Source organism: Callorhinchus milii, unplaced genomic scaffold, assembly GCF_018977255.1.
Source record: "Callorhinchus milii isolate IMCB2004 unplaced genomic scaffold, IMCB_Cmil_1.0 Scaffold1175, whole genome shotgun sequence".
Taxonomy (NCBI): domain Eukaryota; kingdom Metazoa; phylum Chordata; class Chondrichthyes; order Chimaeriformes; family Callorhinchidae; genus Callorhinchus; species Callorhinchus milii.
The window spans coordinates 1-9,775 of record NW_024705916.1 but is presented as its reverse complement, the minus strand read 5'-3'; the positions used below and the strand labels follow the sequence as shown (position 1 = coordinate 9,775).

At 57.6% G+C, this 9,775-nt stretch overlaps 1 protein-coding gene across 1 annotated transcript; it reads right to left on the bottom strand.

Moving 5' to 3' along the window:
• Window positions 1-1,346: 1,346 nt before the first annotated feature.
• LOC103174178 (transcription factor 7-like 1) lies at window positions 1,347-9,011 on the bottom strand (the record flags this gene model as incomplete). Its single annotated transcript, XM_042346628.1, is given in 9 exon segments — window positions 1,347-1,789; window positions 3,478-3,526; window positions 3,695-3,802; window positions 4,277-4,436; window positions 5,352-5,477; window positions 6,877-6,960; window positions 7,845-7,947; window positions 8,276-8,405; window positions 8,928-9,011. Coding segments are annotated over 9 exon segments (972 nt in total), but the record flags the coding sequence as incomplete, so codon positions are not given.
• Window positions 9,012-9,775: the final 764 nt, after the last annotated feature.

Below are 9,775 nucleotides of genomic sequence, written 5' to 3'. Positions count from 1 at the left end.
CCTGGAAACCCCAGAGATAGATTGTTGGAATGGAATGCGCTCTCTCTCCTCTCCCTGGAGGGACGCCCCCCCCCACCCCACTGCTTACTCCAATTCCGGAGAGTATTAGGCGCAGGTTGGCGAGAGCCAAGGCTTGAGGGGGAGCCCCAGAGTGTGCGTTGGGGTAACTGCTGGAGTCTAACCATCTAAACCCACACACAGCTCCGGCCATTGATGTCGCTGTCTGGCCGAGCTTTCCCGCTGCTTGTCCGGCTCGGACCCCCCTCCCCGTGAGTTAGGGCTTTGGCTGTGGGGTTACCAGGAGCTGAGGGGGAGGATTCCCGGCCCCCAGTGACTGGTCGGCCCTTCCAGGTCCTGCCCATGAGCCGGGCCGGGCTGTGCTGCCATCAGCTGACATACCTGTCAAGACTACTTGATCTTGTTTGAAGGTGACACACGTCTTAAAAGCAAGAATAAATGGTTTGAAGGGACGAGGGTGTGTTAACGGGAGCCTTCAACTCACTAATTCTTACACAATCTTACACGGCTGATCTCAACACCTCTCCGGCTAATCACAGCTTTTTACAATTATTTTTTTTTTTTTATCTCTTTTGATACAGTATAAAAAAAAGGGTCAAATATTGACCAACATGAAAAATCTTAAAAAACTACTATAATAATAATAACAATAATAAATCCTGGCATCCGACGCAGCGCCCGACCGCGTCGCCGAGGACGCCTCAAAGCGCTTCACAGAGTATATCGTAAAGTGTAGTGACTGTGTATTTTGTGGGCGAAACGCGGCAGCCAATTGTGCACAGTGGCGTCCCCACAAACAGCCGTGGATTGAGTGACCAAATGGGGGGGGGGGGGGGAAAGAGTGGGGATTATTACCCCCAGAAAGTGATCTGCCAATCGACTAACAGCCGGGTTCCTACTGACTGCTGGTAACCAGAGGCGCGCGTGTGTGTGTGTGCGTGTGGGGGGTGGGGGGGGGGGGGAGTAAGGAAACTTGCCCAACCTTCGCCCTGACCTGACCCGCCGGGAATCGAACCCGGGTCCTCTCTCGCTTGCGAGGCGAGAGGGCTCTAACCCCCGAGCCACAGGACTCTCTGGTTTATATAAATGACCGTGATAGGAACGAGTCTGGCAGAAGGCGGGGAGAGAGAGGGGGAGAGGGAGAGGGGGGGGGCGGAGAGAGGTGCACAGAAATGGGAGAGAGAGAGAGGGGGAGAAGGAGAGAGAGAGAGAGAGGGGGGGGGAAAGAGTGGGAGAAGAAAGGAGCGAGATAGGGAAACAGGGGGGAGAGAGAGAGGGAGGATGATAGAGAGAGACAGAGAGAGGGGAGGGAGAGAGAGAGAGGGGGTGGGGTGGGGGGCGCTAATCATTGAGTTTGGTGACGAGAGACAGAGGTTGTGTCTGTACGGCTGGGAGGCTGAGTTGGGAGTGGGAGGCGGTCTCGACGGAGGAGGGGGGTGTCAGGAGGAAGGTGGGCATCGAGACGTAAGTGAGGTGGCGGGCGCTGAGTGGCGACTGGCTGTTCTCTGCGCTGTTGGCAGTGGAGAGGCTGACGACGGGCAGCGGGGTGGTCGAGGGGGTGGGGGCGGGGTGTGCGGGCAGTTTGCAGTGGGGGTCCGGTCTGGTGGTGAGCGACAGGGGCCGCACTTGCTCTGGGGGGCTGCTCACTGCTGGGGGCGAGGGGGGGAGTCTAACACGCTCCCGTTGGCGTCGCCCACTCCCGGGAAACGGCCCTCGGAGCCCAGGTACTGGATACACTTCAGCTTCCGTCTGCAGCCGGCCACTGGGTCACCTGTGGGGGGTGGGGGGGGGGGGGTGGGGGTGGTGGGGTGGGGGGGGGGAGAGAGAGAGAGTGTGAGTGAGCATCAGAGAGAGAGAGAGAGAGTGTGAGAGAGCGCGTGAGAGTGAGTGGGCGAGAGAGCATCAGCGGAGAGTGTGAGAGTGGGCGTCAGAGAGAGAGAGAGAGAGAGAGTCAGAGAGAGTGAGTCAGAGAGAGGGGGTGAGAGAGAAAGTCGCAGAGAAGAGTGTGTGAGAGGGAGGGGGAGAGAGAGAGAGTGAGAGAGGGAGGGGGGAGTGTGAGAGGGGACGAGGGAGGGAGTGTGTGAGAGAGGGTGAGGTGGGGAGGAGAGAGTGGGGGAGAAAGATAGACAGAGAGAGAGAGATACTGAGAGTGAGGGAGACAAGACAGATACCGAGAGTGAGTGTGAGAGAGAGAGAAATTGTGAGAGGGAGTGAGTGAGAGTGAGCGAAAGAGTGTGTGTGTGTGTGAGAGCGGGTGAGATACACTCACAAAGTCACCCACAAATATACGGCCAACCCCTCCCTCACAGAGCGGTACACGCCACGCGCGCACACACACATAGCACACGCGCACACACACAGCACACGCACACACACACACAGCACACGCGCGCACACACACACAGCACGCGCGCACACACACACACACAGCACGCGCGCGCGCACACACACACACAGCACACGCGCGCACACACACACTCAGCACGCGCGCGCACACACACACACAGCACGCGGCCACACCACACAGCGCCACACCTCAGCCGCGCGAACACACACCACTCACCACACGCGCACACCACCCACACCACACACACACACGGTGAACCATGACAAGGAATGGACCGTGAGGGCGAGAGGCTGGGGTTAGTGGGAGGCGGTGGAGCGAGCACAGAGTGTGAAGGACAGATGGCAGCCTGGGTTTACAGGGCACATCACGTGGGCACTGCCACCTTACCTCAGCCACTACCAGTGAACCTCACAGACTGCGTGCGAAGAGGGGAAGAGAGAGTGTTACGCAACAGGCAGACAAAAGGGTTAATGAGTCGAGACGCGTCAATGAGAGCTCACGAGGCGGGAGAGAGAGAGAGACAGAGAGAGAGAGAGACACAGAGAGAGTGAGGCTGTGTCGAAACTCTTCATAATAACAATAATAATAATAATAATCATCATCCTTGCATTTGATATAGCGGCTTATCACGTCCTCGAGACGTCTCAAAGCGCTTCCCAGGAGACGCGGTGTGCTTTGCCCGGGCGAAACCAGGCGGCCCCGTTTGCTTATCGCAATTCACCTCGCGCCGTTTTGATTTTATATCGAATTAATTGGACCCCTAATGTGGCTCCGGTGTCCTAAAGAGGATTATCCGGATGCCCCTCGTAAGTAGGTCTTAGCAGGAGGTTAGGAGAGAGGAGAGAGGAGAGAGAGAGAGAGAGGGGGGGGGCGGGGGTGGGGGGCGCGGGTGTTGGGGTTGGGGCAAAGGGGGCAAAACAGCAGCAGCTAATTGCGTTAACGCCAGCAACGTCCCACAGAGTGTGGTTCATTCAGCGAAGATTATCAACCCCGAGAAAAGCCATCCGCTGGTAAACAGAGGCGTGTGTGCGTGCGTGCGCGTGGGGTGGGGGTGCAGCAGAGCGCAGGACGTACTAAAGCCCCCCACCCCCCCCCGGGAAAAGCCCCCGTACCGTCTGTCTCCCTTTGTTGCTTCTCTCGTTTCCTCTTCTTTTTCTTCCCCTGTTAAGCAGACGAGTCGAAAACAATCAAGACAGTCTCGTCCCACATGCGCCCCCTCCCTCCCTCCCTCCCTCCCTCCCTCGCTCTCTCCTCCCCCCACCCCACCAAACCCCCGCACACCCACCCCATTCCCTGAACTCCCCCCGCCCCCCCCACCCCGATACTCACATAGTTGTCCCGCGCTGACCAGCCCGGGTACAGCTGGGAGTGAAGTTGTCTCTCTTTCCGAGCCAACTCGTAGTATTTCGCCTGTTCCTCCCGCGACAGAGCGTGCCACTGTGTGTGTGTGGGTATGTGTGTGGGGGGTGTGGGGTGGGGGGTGTGTGGGGTGGGGTGGGGGAGAGAGAACAGTTATTAGCGATGGACAGGAATAACATTCACTCGCTTCTAATTATTGCCCCCACCGCTCCACACTGACCCACCCACCCACCCACCCACCCGTCATCACCCTTGACCCGGTCTCGTGCTCGTCCTCACCCCAAACCTTGCCCCCACCCTCCGTCTCTCTCTCTCTCCCACCCTGGCCCCACTCTCACCCCATAACCGCACCCCCAACCTCGCCTCCCTCGGCCCAGCCCTCACCCTCCCCGGCCCCACCCTCACCCTCCCCGGCCCCGCCTCTCCAGCCTCGCCCCAAACCTCCCCAGCAACTCACCCCAGCTCTGCCCTGAACCCCCCCACCCCACAGCCCCACGCCCCTCCTGCTCCCCAAACCCCTCAGCCTAAACCCTTGGTCCCACCCCGGCTCACCCTGCGGCCCAGGATCTGGTTGATGGCGGCGCTCTCCTTCAGGGTGCACTCGGCCACCACCTTGGCCCTCATCTCCTTCATATACAACATGAAGGCGTTGAGGGGCTTCTTAATGTGAGGCCGTTTCTTCTCCTCCTCCTTCTTTATACTCAGCGGCCTCCTGTAACCATTACAACCAGCGATCAGTAACCTGTAACCATTACAACCAGCGATCAGTAACCTGTAACCATTACAACCGGCGATCAGTAACCTGTAACCATTACAACCGGCGATCAGTAACCTGTAACCATTACAACCGGCGATCAGTAACCTGTAACCATTACAACCAGCGATCAGTAACCTGTAACCATTACAGCCGGCGATCAGTAACCTGTAACCATTACAACCAGCGATCAGTAACCTGTAACCATTACAACCAGCGATCAGTAACCTGTCACCATTACAACCAGCGATCAGTAACCTGTAACCGTTAGAACCGGCGATCAGTAACCAGTAACCAGCACAACTGGTGATCAATATAATAATAATCCTCGCATTTGACACAGCGCCGTATCGCGTCGTCGAGACGTCTCAAAGCGCTTCACAGGATACACTGTAAAGTGTAGTGACTGTTTACCCTGTGGGCGGAACGCGGCAGCCAATTGCGCACAGCAGCGTCCGCACAAACAGCCGTGGGTTGAGTGACCACATTATTATTTTTTTTGGATGGATTATTACCCCCGGAAAAGCCATCCCCAATCGACTAACAACTGGTGGGGGGTGGGAGTAAGGAAACTTGCCCAACATTTCGTCCCTGACCTGACCCGCCCGGGAATCGAACCCTGGTCCTCTCGCTTGTGAGGCGAGGGCTCTAACCCCTGAGCTACAACACCCCATGGACCCAACCCCCCTTTCCAGTCAGTCCCATCGCAGATCTTACGATCCAATCGTGCCCTTTCCTGAAACCCTCACAGCCTGGCAGAGCTCGGCAAAACTGCGTTGGTGCCAAGGCAATTGGGAGTGGGAGGTCAGATCTGTTTGCCCTGGAGGAGGGGGGGGCACCCATGACCGAGAGGAGGCAGCTCCTGGTACGTACGCGCTCTCCTGCGGGTGGCTGTGGCTGGGCAGCGGCTCCTGTTTGATGTTGGACGTCACGATGGCCGGGTGAGGGATTCCGGTCGGGTGCAGACCATGTGGAGGTGGCACCATGTGTGGAGAAAACCTGCAAGAGAGTCAGCCAGGACAAGGCCCTGGGTCAGTCTGGGTCTCACCTTCAAAGCCCTCCGTGGCCTTGCTCCTCCCTCTACCACTTTGCCCCCCAAGCCTGGGGACGGGGTGGGGGGTGGGTGGGATCGGGAGGGGGTGGAAGGTGGGGTTAGGAGGGTGACCGAAGGCGCGGTCGAAGAGGAGGGTTTCTTGAGACGCCCTATGTGAGGCGGAGGGACTGTGAGATAGATGGCATTCCAAAGGGTGGGGGCAGAGAGGTTGAAGGCCAGGCCAGGCCCCCCCTGAGCGGAGATTCCTGGGCGGAGGGCTTTTTGGTGACTTTGTTCAAGACAATTTACATTGAAATGTTCACCACCACGGGACGTGGAAGCTCACCAGCCACTGGGGAAAGCTGGAGGTCCACAATCCCCGGAGACAGGATATTTTGTTTGCCCGACCGGACGTCTGACACACACGGAAACCCATCACCGTGGCTTAAGAGTCTCCAAACCCAACTGAGAATTCCCCACATCCCCCCCCACACCTGGAAACCCCAGAGAGAGATTGATGGAATGGAATGTGCTCTCTCTCTCTCCCTGGAGGGACGCCCCCCCCCCCCCCCACCCGCTTACCTAATTCCGGAGAGTATTAGGCGCAGGTTGGCGAGAGCCAAGGCTTGAGGGGGAGCCCCAGAGTGTGCGTTGGGGTAACTGCTGGAGTCTAACCATCTAAACCCACACACAGCTCCGGCCATTGATGTCGCTGTGTGGCCGAGCTTTCCCGCTGCTTGTCCGGCTCGGACCCCCCTCCCCGTTAGTTAGGGCTTTGGCTGCGGGGTTAACAGGAGCTGAAGGGGGGCAAATTCACGTTTGGGGTTTGAGGCCAGGACACTGAGGACTCATTGAATAAGCAGCTCGATGAAGTGACGGAGGGGTGGGGGGAGAAATCAAATTGGCCAAAAACTCTTCTTCATCCAAACCCCATCTTGTGCTAAAGAAATTCCAAGTGACTTCTTGACCGCAGACCAGTCAGGTTTATAGGAGGTCAACGGCAAATTCATAATAATAATAATCCTCGCATTTGATCCGGCGCCTGATCGCGTCTTCGAGACGTCTCAAAGCGCTTCACGGGATACACCGTAAAGCGTAGTGACTGTGTATTTTGTGGGCGAAACGCGGCAGCCGATTGCGCACTGGGGGCGTCCCCCACAAACAGCCGTGGGTTGGGTGACCAATTTATTATTTTGTCGTTGATGATTGTTATCCCCGGGGGAAAAAAAAACATTTCGCCCCCTCCAGCCCGGCCGGGAATCAAACCCCAGGGCCTCTCGCTTGCGAGGCGAGTGCTCTAACCACTGAACTACAGCGACCCCCCACAACGCAGAAGGATGTCAAGGGTGTAGAAAGCCCACCCACCTGGACATTGAGGTGTTGACGGCCAGGGCGGGGTAGGGGGGCCTGAAGCCCCCGGCTGTGATGGGGTACATTGGCGGGCTTTGCCTGTGGGAGAAAATAGCAGAGAAGTCAGTGCTTAACAGCCCTCACACCCCGGCACGAACCAGAGCTCAGGATGTTAGTGTTTCGTTCAAACACTCACTCGCACTCTCGCCTCACAGTCAGCGGGTTTTGGGTTCAAGCCCCATATGGGAACTCGAAACCTATTTCGTCCAGACTGACACCCTAATCTAGCGGTGCTGGGGGAGGGGTGGGGTAGGGTGGGGGGGTGGGGAGGGGAGAGGGAGTACTGTATTATTGGAGGTGTGGTCCTTTGGATGAGATGTTAAACCTCACTGACTGCTGATAAACAGAGGCGTGTGTGTGTGTGTGGGGGTGTGTGTGGGGGTGGGGGGTGTGGGGGGGGGGGGGGGGGGGCAGTAAGGAATCTTGCTCAATCTTTCGCCCTGACCTGACCCGCCCGGGAATCGAACCCAGTTCCTCTCGCCTGCGAGACCTCTAACCCCTGAGCTACAGGACGATGAAAGTGTGGATGAGGGTCTCTCAGCAGCCTGAGGGGAGAGGCAGTTGCGGAGGGGGAGAGAGACTGAGCGAGAAATGGGGGAGGGAGACTATGTGTGTGTGGTAATGTATTAGTGAGTGTGTGGGTAAGTGGGGGGGAGGGGGGAGATAGGGAGTGTGCGAGGGAGAGAGGGGGAGAAAGTGAGCGAGTGTGAGACACAGAGTGTGGGAGTGCGAGAGAGTGTGTGTGGGAATGTGAGAGAGTGTGCGAGAGAGAGGGGGAGTGTGTGGGTGGGAGAGAAAGAGAGAGAGAGAGCTGTGGGGGTGTGAGAGAGTGTGTGTGAGAGTGAGACACACAGAGAGAGAGACACAGAGAGAGTGAGAGAGAGAGTGAGAGAGACAGAGAGAGAGAGAGATAGGTCACTTACGGTGGCACTAACCATCCCAAGGGATGTGTCAGTTGCCCAACAGCTCCCGGAGACAGTGGATAATACGGAGACAGTTCGGAGGGGTGCGGAGGCCTGGGTATTCCTGGAATTGGGAAGAGAGAGAAGTAACAACAACAACAAGTTACCTTTACACATCAGGAGGGCGTCCCAAGGCGCTGGAGAGTCAGGGATTTGGACCCGAGCTGGGGGTTGGGATCAGGAAGGGGTGGAGGGTGGGGTGTAGGAGGGTGACTGAAGGCGCGGTTGGTCGAAGAGGAGGGTCTTGAGACAGGCCTTGAAGGAGGCGAGGGAGGGGGCGAGGCGGAGGGACTGTGGGATGGAGTTCCAGAGGGTGGGGGGGCAGAGAGGCTGAAGCCATATAGAAGGGCAAGGTGATCTGTGTGGGAGTTGCGTGGGTGGGAGTTACTGACCAGTCTTGGGGTCCAGGTCTGGGGAGAGGTGTGGAGACGGGTTCCCGGGGAAGTGTTCGTTGCTGTAGGTGATGAGGGGGGTCAGGGGGTGTACATGGTGGGGGTGTTGTACAACAGCGACCTTGTTAGACTGCGGAGAGAAGAGAGAGAGAGAGCGCGGTGAGATTCAGGTAGTTAGATCTCCTGCCTCGCACATCCCATCCCCATCTCCCCACGCTCCCTCTCCCCGTGCTTCCTCCACACGCGCCCCCCACCCCCACATACTCCTTGACACAGTATCAAACAGGCATTCCCACATTATTTGGGATTAAGCAGTTTACAGATCAATTCACATCCTCCTGAATCCACCCTCGTCTCTTAGAAGGGCCGACCAGTCACTGGGGGCCGGGAATCCTCCCCCTCGGCTCCTGTTAACCCCACAGCCAAAGCCCTAACTAACGGGGAGGGGGGTCCGAGCCGGACAAGCAGCGGGAAAGCTCGGCCAGACAGCGATATCAATGGCCGGAGCTGTGTGTGGGTTTAGATGGTTAGACTCCAGCAGTTACCCCAACTCACACTGCGCTCCCCTCACCCCAAGCCTTGGCTCTCGCCAACCTGCGCCTAATACTCTCCGGAATTAGGTAAGCAGGAGATATTTAACACGGTAACGTACCAGGTGTGTGGGTGGTGGGGATCGAGCATCCTTAAGGCCAGCTGCAGCCTGGACATCCAACAGAGGCCATTTCACATGAAGGTACTGAGAGAGGGAACGAGACACAGGGAGAGAGAGAGGGAGAGGGGGAGAGAAAGAGAGAGAGAGACGTGGTGAGTCTAACACAACAATTACAACAACTTGCATTCACACAGGAAGGTCTTCGGGCGCGAAGCTTAAGTTGGGGAAGGAAGGGGCATGACGGAGGGATTGGGGGAGAGTGTGACAGAGTTTCGCGGCGCAGCGACTGAAAGTGCGGCCACCGATGGCGGAACAACAACAAGATTCCATTTGTAGAGCGCCTTTCATATCGGGAGGACGTCCCGAGGCGCTGTACAGTTGGGTCAGGACCTGAGCAATGGGGGGAAATGGTCAGGGGGAGGGAAGGGAGCGAGGAGGGGGTAGAGAGTCGAGAGGGGAGCTGAAGGCTGAAGGTCAAAGAGAAAGGTCTTGAGACCGGCCTTGAAGAAGGAAAGGGAGGAGGCGGCGAAGGCACCGGAGGATGGAGTTCCAGAGCGCGCGAGGGACAAGCAGGAGGCCGGAGCTGGCCACATATTGGGAGGCCTGTAGCTCAGTGGTTAGAGCCCTCGTCCACCCGCACTCACCTCCCCACACGCACACACACACACACACACACACACACCCACACACACCTCTGTTTATCATCAGTCAGTAGGAACCCGGTTGTTAGGCGACTGGCGGATCGGGTAATAATCCATTCCGAACAAAAAATTGGTCAACTCAATCCACGGCTGTTTGTGCTGTGCGCAATTGGCTGCCGCGTTTCGCCCCCAAAACACACAGTCACT